The sequence below is a fragment of the Staurois parvus genome, unplaced genomic scaffold (genome assembly GCF_062004578.1).
Source record: "Staurois parvus isolate SC_StPar_1 unplaced genomic scaffold, SC_StPar_1.0 ptg000672l, whole genome shotgun sequence".
Taxonomy (NCBI): domain Eukaryota; kingdom Metazoa; phylum Chordata; class Amphibia; order Anura; family Ranidae; genus Staurois; species Staurois parvus.
In genome coordinates, this window is record NW_028318468.1 from 2,623,398 (window position 1) to 2,639,786 (window position 16,389).

Sequence of the window (16,389 nt, forward strand, 5' to 3'; positions counted from 1 at the left end):
CTGCATGGAGAAGCACAGGATCTGGCAGAGGAGTTCTGTCCTCTCTACTGCTGAGACAAGGTGGGGGCAGAGACGAGGGCAGTCTTGCAGCTGCAGGAAAGGCACAATGGCCACATGAAATGGCTTGGCGAGCTGGATTCAGCCCATGGGGCTGTGCTTGAGATATGTGACTTAGAGGAACATGCAGGAATGGGTAATGTGTAAAGGACAAGTGTTGCTTTTTGCTATCTCTTACATTAGCATTGCCAAAAGACAGCTGGACAAACATTTTTAAGCAACATTTTTAATGCTCTTTTCTCTAGGATAAAATGTAGTTGTTCTATAATGTTAACTATTGAAGTTTAGAGAAGCACTTCTTGGCTCCTTTCAGCCCAACTCAATATAATCTGTCTCATTACTTAAATTAAATCCTTGATTTTTTTATCGTATGTTATTTCAGTTTGGGGAAGTAAAGTTTAATTTCCCACACAAGGATTTTGCTTTGTATTTCTATGTGTTATTTTAAACATTAAGCTTTTGCATAGTTTCTGTCATGTCTTGTCTATGATTAGTACTTTGACCTCAGGCATAAATTCCATCTCTAACAGGTTTGCCTTCCTTTTAACCTATGTAGAGAGATTTGTCTGCACTACACCATTCCTTGTTTGTTTTCTATATCTTTTACTCTCAAGGTTAACATACCATGAGTCACTAACATGGTTTTACTTTTCTATGCATTTTCAGGAAAATATGTGGGCGAACAAAGAGCATATCTGTGTTAAACGTGCCGTCAGTTCAAAACAAAAAGAATAGCTGCTCCATACTGTCTTTTTAGGAGTTTCTTTGGTGGAAAACTTTGTACCAGAGTTTGAATCTGATCCCCTGCCATGACCTTAATAATCCTTTAAAAATGACTTTGTGAGAAGACCTACCTAAACAGTCCCCAGTTCAGCTAGATTTTTCACAGACCCCTTCAGATTAATCCACAAGTATGCAATCAGGTTTTGGTGTGGCCAGTTCAACTCTCTTTAGAGTGAATGGACTTTTGTTCTTAATGGGTAAGCGGGACTCTGGCAGGGGATATCTTGTTTTGTCTCTGAGATATAAGTTGTTGTTGCTGAGAGGTGCCTTGTTTATTGTCTGCTGCAGATTCTTTGCATACTTTTTAATGACCAATGCATGGGGAGTGAATGGGTGCTGTTAGTTTTTCAAGTGTTTTCCATTCATACCATATATGACTATGTTCATATGGCAATTGTGCACACTATGGGAAGCCACCGACCTTTGCAATGGACTTCTTGGTGGAAAAACTCTTGGGCTGGGTTGGGTTTCTCAACCAATCAATTGTTCTCTACTAAGTACAGAGACCCAGTAGCACAAAGATATTTGTATATGGAAAAATGCATGTCTATTAATGTGTCATGGAAGAAAAAAATACTGTTTGGTGACTGAATAAATTCCTCTTGTCCAACATTTTATCTAATCTCTAGTGTCTTAAGCTGGCCAAAGATGGATCAAATCTTGGCCAGTTCAACAGTGCAGTACTTGGTGTGCTGACTGGCTGAGATTCAATCCATCCATGGGTACGCTGGTTGAACTGAAGTCAATCCATACAGCCTGTTGAATTTTTTTGCATGCAATCTCTGTTGGTGGCGAGCCACTAGCAGTAATCGTTGTGTTCTGCCAGCAGGGAAGCCTCTCCACCGGCAGAAAACAATATCCATGCAGGAGGGATTCCCCCATCAATACTGACTGTGTTGATGGGGGAATCAAACTATTTTCTTTTCTTCCATCTGTGGTGGAAGTAAAGAAAATTGTGTAATCTTTTGCCATTCATACAAATTCTCTGCCAATTTATTTTGCATTTCACCTAGAGTAACTGGACCCTGCTAAAGGTCTATGAAATTGTAAAGCTTAGTACACACTATAAGAAAATCGGACAACTAATCGTGCGATTTTCCATAAAAGTGTAAATTAGGATGTAGTCGGAATGGTATTGACTTGTAGTGTCATTTGCTTCTGATCATGCAAGTTTTTTTTCTATTTGATTATTTCCATATGATTACTGTACACATTAACCACTTGCCAACTGTGCTTTAGCCGAATGATGGCTACAGTGTGGTCGTCCAGTTCTGGGAGGGCATTTGTTGACGTTCTCCCTGAGCCTTCAGACACAGCTGATCACCAATCACGGTAAAGGGCCAATCACAGCTGATCACAATGTAAAAACACTTGCTGGTTATCGGCAGTACCTCCTTCATACCAATACAGCCCCAACAGTGCCCATAAGTGCTGCCCGTCAATGCCAATCAGGGTTTATCCGTGCTGACAATCAGTGCCCATCAGTGCTGCCAGCCAGTGCTACTGGTTTGTGCCCTTCAGTGCTGCCTACTAGTGCTCATCAGTGCTTCCTACTAGTGCTCATCAGTGCCCACCAGTGTTGCCTCATCAGTGCACATCAGTGCAAAATTTTATAATCGAAACAAAGAAAAATGTGTCGGGGGGGGGGGGGGGGGTCCAAAATTTTTGGGTTTTATTCATTAGTTTAGCAAAAAATAAAACACCCAGTGGAGATTAAATACCACCAAAACAGAGCTCTATTTGTGTGTAAAAAATTATAAAAATTTCACATGGGTACAGTGTTGCAAATGTCATTCAAAGGGCGGCAGCACTGAAAGCTGAAAATTGGCCTGGGCAGGGAAGGGGAGGAAGTGCCCGGTAGGCAAGTGGTTAACCCCTTGACGCCGAGCGCACACAAATATGCGGCCTCTCGTCATCTGGACCTTGATGCCGAGCTGCCGCATATTTGTGTGCAATTAGAAAATAGATATGTGCTGAGAGTGTGCACCCTGCGCACTCCCAGCACATATGTTCTTGACTGCTGGAAAGGTCCTGATCTCCCCTTTTGATTGGGACCTTTTCCGATCATGTGACCGTCATGACGGCGAATTACGGCGGTCACATGACCCCAAAACCCTGCCCGCCTCCTGGCTTCTGAAACTCTTAAAGGGCCGGGAGGCACCGGTGCAAAGAGGTTAAACCAAAATCAGACGTTGTGTTCACATGTGATTAAAAACTTTCTAGCTTGCACCCTCTGTTGTCGTCTAAAAAGTCAGAATTGGCTGTCGAAAGCACTATACTAACAATCAGATATTCAGTTTTCATACGATTTTTTTATCATGTGTATGGGCCTTTAGGCATATACTTTATCGCCATGCACAAACCTTTGCTAAGAAATGCACTTAGACTGTAAAGTAGTATTAGAATTGGTGTGCTGACATTGAATGGCAGGCATTTCCTAATTTGTAGAAACTCCATCTAATGACTTCGGTCAGGAAACCATTGAAATCAACTTTTGCCTTTTTGCCTAGAGAATAAGTTCATATGAGTACGTTGCCTGCATTGTTGCTTCATTGATCCAAATGAATGAGTCCAGGTCATCCAGCTGTGAGTGGCTTCATTGTTATTCCAGTTCACAGAGCTGTCCATCTGCAGCTAGTATTGTGTGCTCTAGTTTACACATCAGTGGACAGCTGACAGGCAGAATGCCTAGAAGTAATCTACTGCATTCTACTTGCATAAGAAATATCACTGGATGAATGCACCTGACACAGGCCACCCCGTCTTTACATTAGGAAGATCATTTCCAAATCGGAGAGTCTGGCTTTTCAGAGGATAAATCACAACATGTTTTTGCTGCATATTCAGTAAAAAACATATGAAAGCTTACCTGGTCTGAGATTCCTGTCTGCATGGCTTGAAAAATCATTAAACCCTAACAATGAGCTACTTATTTGCGCCTTTTTGATCTGTTAATTACACCATTGAAATAATTTTGTTGTATGTGTTTAAGTGCAAAAATACCTGTTGATTCTACCAAAATGTTGTAAGTTCTTGTTCACCCTGCTTCTACTGTACTTTTCTCTATGGGCTACAGAACACCTCGCCCTTATGGTGGAGAAGAGAATCGGTTGGGGGTGTTGTGTAGTTTTAATACTTTGTCATGGGGTGACCATGCTACTTCTTCATAGATACAGTACAGTAAGTGAGTTTTTTCACCCTAGGACAGGCAGGATCACCAGGGGAAACTAATGCAACCCCCATATCAAAGGACTTGTAATGGACTGGTATTTGTGTTCTTGAGTTTAATTAATTTGTGATGCTCTTCCACTGCTTTAGAACTCTGTACTGTGCATGATGCTCATTTAACATGTTCAATGTTTTGGCCTCGAAAACGTGAAAGTCTCTTCTTGTATTGGTTAATACTCGCATGGATAATAATTTGCAGCAGCTATCATCAACCAGGGTTCTGTGGAACCATAGAGATGCCCCAGAAGCTCCTAGGAGTTCTATGACCTGTGTCTGATTGACCTCCCATTTTCATGGCACCTGCATAGTTCCAGTGCCAATGCCACTTAGCAGAGGCACTTCCTGAGGATGATCTTTGATCGAAACGTGTCGAGATTTGATGACGTAATTTCCGACGTCACATCCGCCCTATGGAACACACACCGCTGTGAGGAGCGTTTGGTACAGCGGCTTCCACCGAATAGGAACAATAAGGCTGAGTACACCAGGTGCCGGGCATAGTCACTTTATTTGTGAGTGAGATTTTTTTACATCTACCGTTCAATAAAATACCAAAGGTACACCTTTTTTGGTCACTTGCCTATTCTAATATTTGCGGAGATCTGGAGACATCTGTTCCATTGGGGAATGCCCCACAAGCATTATAGACCACTCTAGAAATAGATGGTCATTGGCTAAGGGTGAGTTCTAGTCTGTGGGGCACTTTGTTGAGCACAGTGGAGCACTTTGATTTAACTGAAGAAATTAAGCATTTCAATTAAGTGGAGCACATGCACTCATTGAACTATTTGGCACTTTGTTAAAGGCAAATTATGCTGTATGTTTGATATACATGCACATGATTATATGTTAAATATTGATGTGCGGTCCGTTTAAATTTTATTATACATGAATTGTGGTACATTGCACAAGTATGGGACTGCTGCAATAATTTAATTTATATTTTTTTGTTTGTTAAGTATTGCATGTCCAGTAGCGCATGAGCATTTTTTACAATATTGCTTAGTAGAGTTAGCTGCATGACACCTTTTTTAGCTGTGTGAAGGGTGGCATTCTGACCACCACTGTAAGGAGGGGCATGCTTCCCACTGACCACCAATATAAGGGACATTTTTCCCACTGACCCCAATGAATTGTTTTTATCAGAGGTTCCCAAACAGCTGATAATGATTTCAAGGGTTCCTCTAAGGTGAAAAAAAATTGGGAAAGGCCGATCTACAGTAAGGAAATGAATAAGATTCAATATATTTCTCTACAAAAAATACGTTGATCCTAGTGCTGGGATCTTGGCACTGTGAAAAAATATATCTATATGGGCAGCACATTGGCTAAATGGTTAGCACTTCTGCCTGGCAGTACTAAGGTCGTTTGTTTGAATCCCAACCACGGCATCACCTGCCTGCAGTTTGCATGTTCTCCCTGTGCCTGCGTGGGTTTCCTCCGGGTACTCTGGTTTCCTCCCACACTCCAAAAACATGCTGGTAGGTTAATTGGCTCCTGTCTAAATTGACCCTAGTATGTGTATGCGTGAATGTGAGTTAGGGACCTTAGATTGTACGTCCCTTGAGGGTTAGGGACTGATGTGAATGTACAATATAGATGCGCAAATTGACAGTGCTGTAGAAGTACCTGAAATAAATATCTTAAAAACAATGGTTGGGGTTATCTTTGTATTTTTGGGTGCTCATACCAATAGAAATTGGCATTTTTTTTTTATAATGACAATAGAAAAAAATAACTCCTGCCAGTCTGTTTTAGATAGTACCTGCTTTGTAGATGGATACTTTACCTAGTTTTGATATGCTGGATCAGTAACAAATATTGAGTTTTTTTATTTTATAATATGCTATGTATATTTTTTTTTTAGAAGTATAAATGGACAACAATCTAAAATGTTTGTATTAATAACAGATTAAACAAAAAAGGTTTGCATTTTTTCTTTCAGACGTCTTTGCTCTGCAAAGCTGCAGTTCATGCGGGAGTTATCGCAGATGAACTTGGAGGTCAAATTCATGTGACACATCAGAAAGGTGCAAGTCGATACCGAGGGGTTCTGGCAAATGGAATTTTTTCAAAAGCGTAAGTAATAATTGCTGCTTTTTAAATTTCTCATAGCCCCTTTTTTTTTTAAGCAAAGAAAGTGTACATATATTGAAATACAATTGACTTTGTTTATAGATCAGACTTTTATTCTGAAAGTTTCTTAAATATTAAATGTACATTTTTTTTTTTTACTTTGTATACCAATAAATGAACTAGTCTCACATGTAGAGAAGAAAAAGGTCTACTCTGTAGGTAAAGTGGAGGGTCCCTGAGTTTTCTTATGAAGAAATATACAGTGAGGGTTGCTGAGGTTTTCTGGTCTCCTGCCTTTGGGCTTATGTGACTTGCTGTTTTGCGGCTTTGTTTTTGAAAGCCCAATACATGCCAAGAGTTTAATTCTTAATAGAGTGGGGAATGTTTATGTCTGTCTGACTTTGTTGGGGAGATTTCCTCTAATTTCCAGGCCCAATGGTTCCTGGATCAGACACAAGGAGAATTAGGTTATTGGGACAGGAAGACACAAACAGCCTTAAAGCAGTATTATAAACAAAGATTTAATATATTGCAACTTACCAGTCCGAAAGACTACTTTCACACTGATTTCAGACAAAAAAGTTTTTGTTGCATTTTTAACATGACCTGACTTACAAAATGCACCGCGAGTGTGTATTTGATGCATTTTTGCCATGTTTTTAATTGATTTTAATGGGGAGGTGCAGGGGCGGACTGACAACTCATGGGGCCCCCGGGCAATAGGAGATCATGGGGCCCCTGTGTCCTTGCCCAAACTAAAAAAAGCCTATTAAAGCCTATTAAAAAGGTACCAGGGGCATCTCATGGGGCCCCCTACTGACTCCGGGCCCTCGGGCAGTGCCCGAGTTTCCAAATGGTCAGTCCGCCCCTGGGAAGGTGCATTTTTGGTTTGGTTACTTTACTGCACCATAAATGCAGCAAGCAGGACTTAGAAACACGCACAACGGATCAGTGTGAAGAGTTCCATAGGAATACATGGTCAAGCGGTTTTCGTCAGCTTTTTTTTTAACGTAACAGCGGAAGAAAAATGGATCAGTGTGAAAGCAGCCTAAATGTGGTGGGTGCGTTATATTTTGTTTTCACCTGGTGGTCTGACCAGTAACACGCTTCCTGTCTAAAGCCAGCCATAGATGGATCACCTGTGATTGGCAAAACTAAAGTTCATTTTGTCCTTTGTTTTAACTCAGCGATATTTAAAGTTACAAAAAGAAGACAGTTTAGGAACTTTGTTTTGTCGTTAAAAACAGCAGTAAAATGTTTGCAGCCAGCCATAGGCGGATTGAAATTCAGCAGGAATTGGATCTTTGGAAAGGCTGGTTGTACTGAAGTCAACCTATTGATCAACCAGCCTGTAATTTTTTTGTACAATCACTGCCAGTGGATATAGCCACCAGCAGTGATCATTGTATTCTGACAGTGGGGAAACCTCCCATTCTCATAATACTGTAGCGCAGCAGGAAGGATTCCCTTATCAGCACTGACTGTGTTGATGGGGAAAAAACTATTTTCTTTCCTTCAACATGTGGTTGAAGGAAAGAAAATTGCATCATCTATGGCCAGCCTTAGAGTATCTCCTCTCCACTAATGGAACAACAGAGGCAGCCTTGAACAGCAGCACTGTTAGATGGACTTGACTAACAAAGCTGAACTCCAGCAAACCACTTTTTATGCAGTTACAGCAACTGTGTGGGTTTTTTTTTTTTTGTTTTGTTTTGTTTTTTTGGGGGGTTTTTTGGGATAAAATCTGACCATTGAGCACCACTGCCATTGTTAAATGGTTTGTCTCAATTCTCTAACTGCCACTTATGCTGGCCATACATGCTTAACTAGCTTAATGTTAATCCAAGCATGGGCATCCTGGTTGAACAGAGGTAGATCTACTGATTGACTTCTCTACAACCGCTTGTTAGATTTTAGACGCTCAATCAGCAATGCAGGCTATAGACTGCAGCGCTGATCAGCGTACTCTGATGGCAGGGAAGTTCCCCTGCTCTCAGAATACAATATCTAAGTGGGGAGGTTTCCCCCATCCACATTGAATCTGTGGATGGGGGGAATGGATCAGTATTATTTTTTCATTCAGCCTGCTGGTTGATAAAAACGAACTAATGTCAGCAGCTTTACTGGCTGGATCACCAGGTGAAAAAAGTCTGAATAAAAAAAAAAAGAAAAAGGAAAAAAAGAAAACTATTGCAGCCACAACATCTAAGAAGCTAAAATATAATAAACCACTTTCCCTCCCTGTAAACCCATTTCTCCAACAGGGACACAGCAATAAAATCTGACAGAGTCTAGCTCTTTCTGAATCTGTTCAAAACAGTTTTGGCTGTAGTTATGCTTTCAGCTACCACTAATGATAGCCCTACGTGAGCCCACAGGTCAGCCTATTGGGGACTCCAAGTCTCACATCTAATGTCAAAACCTTACCAATGTGAACATTGAGGGCAATGATTATGTAGTCATATTTGACAACATGTTTCGCTTCGATTTAAAGATTATTTCAGAAATGTTGAAGCAGGTGTCACTTCAGATGAAAGATCAAAGTATGCATCGCTATGATAACTATGCACCATGCCTTTAATAAAATGTATTGATAAAACGTGACAGGTGCTTTTTAACATAGATGTTAGGCTTTACAAATGCCTATGGGCAGATAACCCCATGTAGTTAATGTCTGTGTTTGCAGTTTTTAGTTCAGCTTACATTTAATGTTCAGCTTTTTCCTGGCTTAAACTTTCACATTTAGTCACTTGTTCTCTAATGATCTCCCTGACATGTCAATGTGTAGCCAGGCTGGAAGTACGAGTTGTAATGATGTCAAATCATGAATGGCTTTCTTACTGTATAGACCTGACCTTGCCATTCCAGTCTGATCATTCCGCTGGCTTGGAAGTAATTTGCAGTCCTTTTCTACCGTGTGGGCATACAATAGTGTCTTCTTTCACAGACACATAATGGGTATTGTTAGGGGTTAAATGCTAAAGGGCCTTCCAAATCTAGTACAGATGGCCGTGGCTGTGTGTCTGTTCTGCTTTACAGACTGGAAGTCCTTGTTCTAGCACCTTCACTCTGCTGGGTATTTTTATTAAAGGGATGGAAGCATATTTTTACTGATTACATGTTTTATTGCAAAATTTACCCTAAAGTCATTTTTGATGTGGGGTTCACATTTTTACAGGCGTGTTATTAAAGTGGAAGGTCCACTTATTTAGTTAGGCACCCCCATCCCCTAAATTTCAAATTTCTGCAAAACAAACAAATATGCAATTCAATTGTGGGTACTAATTCACAAAAAGGATATCTGGGAACTGGCGAAGGTGCAGAGAAGGTCAACCAGACTGATAAGAGGCATGGAGGAGCTCAGCTATGAGGAAAGATTAGAGGAACTGAATTTATTATCTCTTGAGAAAAGGAGATTAAGGGGGGATATGATCAACATGTATACATACATCAGTGGTTCATATAGTGAACTCGGTGTAGAGCTATTCACCCTGAGGTCATCACAGAGGACAAGGGGGCACTTTTTACGTCTGGAGGAAAAGAAATTTAATCTCCAAACACGGAAAGGTTTCTTCACAGTAAGAGCTGTGAGAATGTGGAATAGACTGACAGTCATCAATCTCTGCTCAGAGAGGCCATGAGAACTCAGTGATCAGCAGTCATGTGATCGCTGAGCTCTCGGCCTCAGAGCTTCTAGGGGACAGATGCAGAATTGGACCAATGCTGCATCCACTAGGTAAGTATGATTAAAAAATATATATATATATTCCCATACTTCGCTTTTAATAAAAGGTTTGGATTTTTTCCTAGATACACATAATATAACTGGATACTAACATTTATAGGTAAAGTTGATCCAGAAAATCTCAAATCCAATATCTTCTTCGGAGGGGGGAATCAGGAAGGATTTTTTTTCCCCTGCAGGAGCAAATTGGATCATGCTTTGCTAGGTTTTTTTTTGCCTTCCTCTGGATCAACTGTGAGTGTAGAATATTAAAAAATAAATGGGAATTTTTTTTTTGTTTTTCCCTTTTTATGGTTGAACTAGATGGATGTTTTTCAGCCAGACTAACTATATAACACATGTGGGAAAGGACGGGAGAAGTCTATTAATACACCCACTTCCACCCATGGTGACGATGTGGCCAACATTTTGGGGAATAAAAAGTAGTCAAAACCTTGCTAGAAGATGCTACTGCACTGTTCTGTAGAATCATCTCATAAGATTTGGGGTACTTGGCATTTCCCAGGATATCAACCATAGGATGCAGAATGCACAATGTGCACAGTGGAAGACAGGGGAAGGGTAAATATTTTCTTTACCTAGCTTCCCCATCCACTACACCTAATAACAGATGTTTTTTTGTTTGTTTTTGCAGCATTTTAAAATATGGGGATGGGGCCTTTACTAGTTAGGCATAGTTTGCATGGAGTGCAAGGTCAGCTTTAAAAATGCAAAGATTTGTAGATTAGCCACTGGAGGGAGAAAATGTTCAATTTGCAGCACTCAACCAACATATAGACTTGTGAGAAGGAGCAGTAAAATACAACCACTCTGGAAAGAAACAAAGTATGTTAAAACACATGTTGATATTTACATCAAGCTGATTTTTTTTTTTTTTTTACATTTTACATGTATATAAAAAACATTCAAAAGTGCATTGCCTTGTAATATTGTACACACTAATGCAGGGCTTGAAATTATGGTGGGGGCGAGTGTGTCCCCCAGGGCCGTCTTGCTGAGCAGGCTCGGAACTCAGGGCCAGATCTGTCACTTGCACTGGGGGCCGTCAGAGTGCTCAATAGTTGAGCAAAATGAAAGCAAAGGAAGAAGTGTGTGATGTGCTCTCTGCCTCCCCCTAGAGGGCAGTACCCGGCTCTGTGAGTGAAGTTAACGATATACTGCAAATTTTTATAGGGCTGTGTGTGAGTGTGTGTATGTATGTATGTATGTATGTACATGTATCTGTGTGTGTGTATCTGTACATGTGTCTGTGTGTATGTACATGTATGTGTGTATGCACATGTGTCTGTGTATGTGTGTATGCACATGTGTCTGTGTATGTGTGTATGCACATGTGTCTGTGTATGTGTGTATGCACATGTGTCTGTGTATGTGTGTATGCACATGTGTCTGTGTATGTGTGTATGCACATGTGTCTGTGTATGTGTGTATGCACATGTGTCTGTGTGTACATTTGTCTCTGTGCGTGTGTGTACATGTTTGTGTGTGTCTGTATGTGTGTACAGGTGTCTGTCTGTGTGTGTATGTACATGTGTCTGTATGTAAACCTTCATGTATGGGTGGTTTGGTCAGGTTCAGGATGATGTGGTTATTATGGGTGGTAGAGTATGGGGCATTTGAAGTACTGCTGGGTTGGATATTAGGTAGGATATGCTTGGTAGAGTTATGGTTTTGTGAGTGAAAGATTATGGGGGGTTATGGTTGTATACGGTGCATGGTCTAAGTATGATGGAGTGTTTAGGGGGACATTGGAGGCCTTGATGTAATGTGGGGGGACTCTGGGGACCCTGATTTAATGTGGGTAACATTTAACAGTTTCATTTCATGAAAGAATTTTAGGGTGTGTTTAGGGGCGGCATTAGGGGTGAGGCAGGGTAAGGGTTTGGGTGGGGCAACTGGTGGCGAGTAACTCTTAAGGCCTGGCTAGTAGCTCAGGACTTGAAATTTTAAGCCCTGCACTAATGTATTGTTTAACACCTGTCACTTAACAGCACTGGCCTTTTTGTGTATGAAAGCAAGGCAGTCATCTGGATTTTTCTTATCAGCACTATACAGCATAACCAGAATCTGGAATATATTGCTATTTTGTTAACATAGACTGTTTTAAACAGACTGCAGTATCATGCACTAAACTAATTGGTTTGTTTCCATTACTGGCAAGACGTTCATATGTTCATTTGTATCACAGTAAATGTCTGTATCAAGCATAAAGAGCAAATAGAACAGGGAAGAGTTAAAGTCTCTGCCAGTTTTTTTTTTATAGGGGAAATTTCCCTTCAATCCCTGTCACAGAGATGCAGCGGTAAGGAAATCTCCCAAAGTGACTAGAATTAGACCGTTGTTCCTGAACAGGTGTCCCCATTGGTAGATTTCCCATCATCTCCTGCTCTGGGGACAGCTGAAAAATGTCTTTCTCTGTGATAGGTAGTAATGGCCTTCAGTACAAATCAGGGCCGGTTCTAACCTGTCTGATGTGGGGGTGCAGTAAAAAACGTCAGCAGGGCAGAGGATGGGAGGTCAGCAGGGCAGAAGACAGGGGTCACGGCTGGCAGGGCAGAGGACAGGGGTCACGGCTGGCAGGGCAGGAGGACAGGGGTCACGGCTGGCAGGGCAGGAGGACAGGGGTCACGGCTGACAGGGCAGGAGGACAGGGGTCACGGCTGACAGGGCAGGAGGACAGGGGTCACGGCTGACAGGGCAGGAGGACAGGGGTCACGGCTGGCAGGGCAGGAGGACAGGGGTCACGGCTGGCAGGGCAGGGGTCACGGCTGGCAGGGCAGGAGGACAGGGGTCACGGCTGGCAGGGCAGGAGGACAGGGGTCACGGCTGGCAGGGCAGGAGGACAGGGGTCACGGCTGGCAGGGCAGGAGGACAGGGGCACAGCTCTCTCTCATCGCTGTACTGCACACAGCCTGGGCACAGGCAGCAGAGCTCCTCCTCCGCACACAATGCATAACTGTGATCAGCATAGTGTCAGTCAAGGACAGTATAGTTTCAGGACAGGGCAGTGTAATGTCAAACTAGAGCAGTAAAGTATCAGATTAGGGTTGTATTGTGTCAATTTAGGGCAGCATAGTGGCAGGTTAGGTTAGTATACTTGCAGTATAGTGGCAGATTAGGGTTGGCTTTGAGGGAGCACAACTAAAATCTGGTGGGCATTGCCCACCCCAGCACCCCCCTAGATCTGGCCTTGGTACAAATAGAGGTGGTAAGGTGGTTAATCCCCCAGTGAGAAAACGGCAACAAAAACATGGCCGAGGGTCTAATCTTTCCCCACTCTGTCCAAAAAAAAACAGGTTTTGCCTAGGGCTACACTTTAAATCCGAAGAAAGCTTTGTTCATAGGCTATCTTATGAAGATTCATATAATGTGCAATACTTGAGTAGGATAATGGACCGTAGACACTGATCGCCAAATCTTAATGATGTAACATTCACTGCTTGAGTCAAATGTTCACACAAACCTCGGATGACTGCAAACACTGACAGAGTCATTTGTAAATTACAGTTTTTGCCATAGATAAGTAATGAGAGAAATCTTTCATTATACAAATGGCTATTTAATCACTAAAAGGTGAAAAAGCATATGATTCAAACAAAATCACCTGACCATTTCAGTATAACCCCACCAGACACATAGGGGTTGATTTACTAAAATTGCTCTCTCCAGTTTCGGTAAATTAACCCCATAATCTAGTGGATTATAAAATACATTTGAGTGCCCAATGATTCCTGATGGAACATTCAGAACCCCTCATGCCTGGGTTTATTACTTCAGTAGAATTATTCTGGAAGATGAAGACTACCACTCACCATATGACAGTCATATTGGCATGTTCCCATCTGAGAAGATGCTGTCATTAGAGCAGCTGTTAAATCGCCAGGAGATGGCACTTTAAATGAATACTCGGCAAACATGACAATGATCCGTGACAATGAGAGGACACTATGCAAACAGACGTGGGGCAAAGGCCTTTGAAGACTAAAGAGGAGTCGTGTTCAATAATCATCTGTCATCTCTAGTGGAGACACCGATAGGAGCAATGCTTTATAACTCCCAGATAATGAGATTAACCGCTTTGTGAAAGAATGCTTTGTCTTGTTTGTACTAATCGCTGCTCCCCTTTTGTTTTATGTTGCAGTGGCTCACTTTCAGACCGCCGGTTTGTGTTTAACAGCCTTGGTAAGAATAATACACTGTACACTCCTGCATGTATTTTTTTATGTGTTTGAACAAGGCCAGAGCTTTGCGCAAAGGAGAAAGCGAAAAACAAATACTGTTGAATGGAGTGCTTCTGTTGATCCAACATGAAGTGCCTGTCTGAAAAGTACAGTACTAGTATATCTAACAACCATTCAGTAAGGGGCTTAATAACGCCCTAGAGATACTGTAGATCAGGGGTGTCAAACTGGCAGCCCTCCAGCAGTTGCAAAACTACAAGTCCCATCATGCCTCTACCTTTGGGAATCATGCTTGTAACTGTCAATCTTGCAATGCCTCATTGCCTCATGGGACTTGTAGTTTGGCAACAGCCAGAGGGCCGCCAGTTTGACACCCGTGCTGTAGATAGTCATGGCTAGATTTTGTTAAAGCACCTGTAGGAATGATCAACTTCATTCTGTCAAAGTGATAATTCCTTAGTGCAGTGAATCAAAATGCATCTGACCAGTATATATTATTTTTTTGGGTACTCTAGGGTAGCAAAAAGCCGGCTATAGATGATGCAATTCTTTCCTACCACCAAGGGTTGCAGAAAAGAAAATCACTCAATTCCCCCATCGATGCTAACTGTGTTGATGGGGGAATTGAGCAATTTTCTTTCCTGCAACCTGGGAATCTGTCCCACAGAGTGATATTGTGAAGCCTTCCCTGCTGGGAGAACACAGTGATTATTGCTAGGGACCAGGGGCGGAATGACAACTCATGGGACCCCCGGGCAATACGGAATCATGGGGCCCCTGTGTCCTTGCCCAAACTCAAAAAAGCCTATGAAATAGGTACCAGGGGCATCTCATGGGGCCCCCTACTGACCCCAGGCCCTCGGGCAGTGCCCGAGTTTCCAAATGGTCAGTCCGCCCCTGCTAGGGACTATAGCAGCTAGCAATAATTCACATGAAAAATCCAACAGGCTGGTTGTACCCGAGTCGTACAGCAATCGAATTGGGTACAATCAGCCTGCCCATAGACGATTTGAACCATCTATGGCTGGGTTTAGACATATTCAAGTCTCTGACCCGGCTGTTTTTGGGCATTATGTCTGCTAGCAAACACCACAGGTGGAGACTCATCGACAAATTGGCAATCACAAATTAAACATTGTTCAATCACTACTCTTGATAAGTTGGTGGGGACGAGTCTGCAGCATACCTTGTCCCACATCACAAGACAAACACAAGATTTCCCAGCAGCACTTACCAGCCAGCTTGCGAAAAAAACTATTTGGCCTTGTCTAACAGTTTGCATGAAAAACAGAAGGTTTTATTTGCACACATTTGTAAATACATGCGTAAGCCACAGTCCCACTACAAGGGTCCTCTGTATACTGTGGACCTAACTAAAAGCCTCCATAGTAGGAGCACATGTATAAATGGATAGGTTAAGGGCAGGTGTGCCTGGAGGAGCCCATCACTACTTAAAGGTACAGGGATGCACGTGATGCCCAGCTATACCAAAATGACAGCAAAGGCATCCAGGGCGTCCATGCATCCAATTTAGCCAACTACATAAAAAATGGCAACCGTCCCAACCTATAACCAGCCTTAGCAGTAAGGTGCACATGGAAGGGCAATGCACATCACAAGACAAACAAAAGATTTCCCAGCAACACTTACCAGCCAGCTTGCAAATAAAACTATTTGGCTGTGTCTAATAGTATGCGTTAAAAATAGAGGGTTTTGTTTGCACACATTTGCAAATACATGCGTAAGCCACAGTCATAGTTACATAGTTAGTCTGGCTGAAAAAAGACAAAAATCCATCCAGTTCAACCATTAAAAAAAAAAAAAGTAAAAAAAGTCCCTCATCAAGGGTCTTCTGTGTACTGTGGACCTAACTAAATGTCCCACATATCTTAAGCTGGTCATACACTGATCGAAATTTGGCCAGTTTAGCAGGAACCAGGCAAATTTCAGTAAGTGTGTGGCCATCCCTGCTCAGCCAATATTGATCACTTGATCGACATCTTTTGAAGGGACATGCTGGAAAACTGTTGTTGATCAGCAGTTGTAGGCAGTAGGGGACTGTGTGAAAGTTTCCCAATCGAATATTTACCTATTCATTCTGTATTAAACTGTATTGTAATTCCCCCCATATATTGTAAAACGCTGCGCATGCAGGCCTGCCCCCCCCTCCCCCCGACGGCAACCTGTCTCTCAGCAGGTCCTGGCCAATGATTCATGGCTGGGACCTGCAGATCAACTGTGTGCAATCACAGGCCAGAGCCTTGTGTTGAAAATCAACACAGGGCTCTGTTCAGAGGGAACAATCTCTCTGTTTATCTC

At 42.2% G+C, this 16,389-nt stretch overlaps 1 protein-coding gene across 1 annotated transcript in view; it reads left to right on the forward strand.

Moving 5' to 3' along the window:
- Nucleotides 1-16,389, forward strand: part of DCBLD1 (discoidin, CUB and LCCL domain containing 1) — a 112,169-nt gene that overhangs the window by 66,583 nt on the left and 29,197 nt on the right. Inside the window, exons 6-7 of the mRNA XM_089652163.1 lie at nucleotides 6,014-6,147; nucleotides 14,031-14,071. Coding sequence (XP_089508289.1) covers nucleotides 6,014-6,147; nucleotides 14,031-14,071 — 175 coding nt within the window. The remainder of the gene's footprint in view (nucleotides 1-6,013; nucleotides 6,148-14,030; nucleotides 14,072-16,389) is intronic.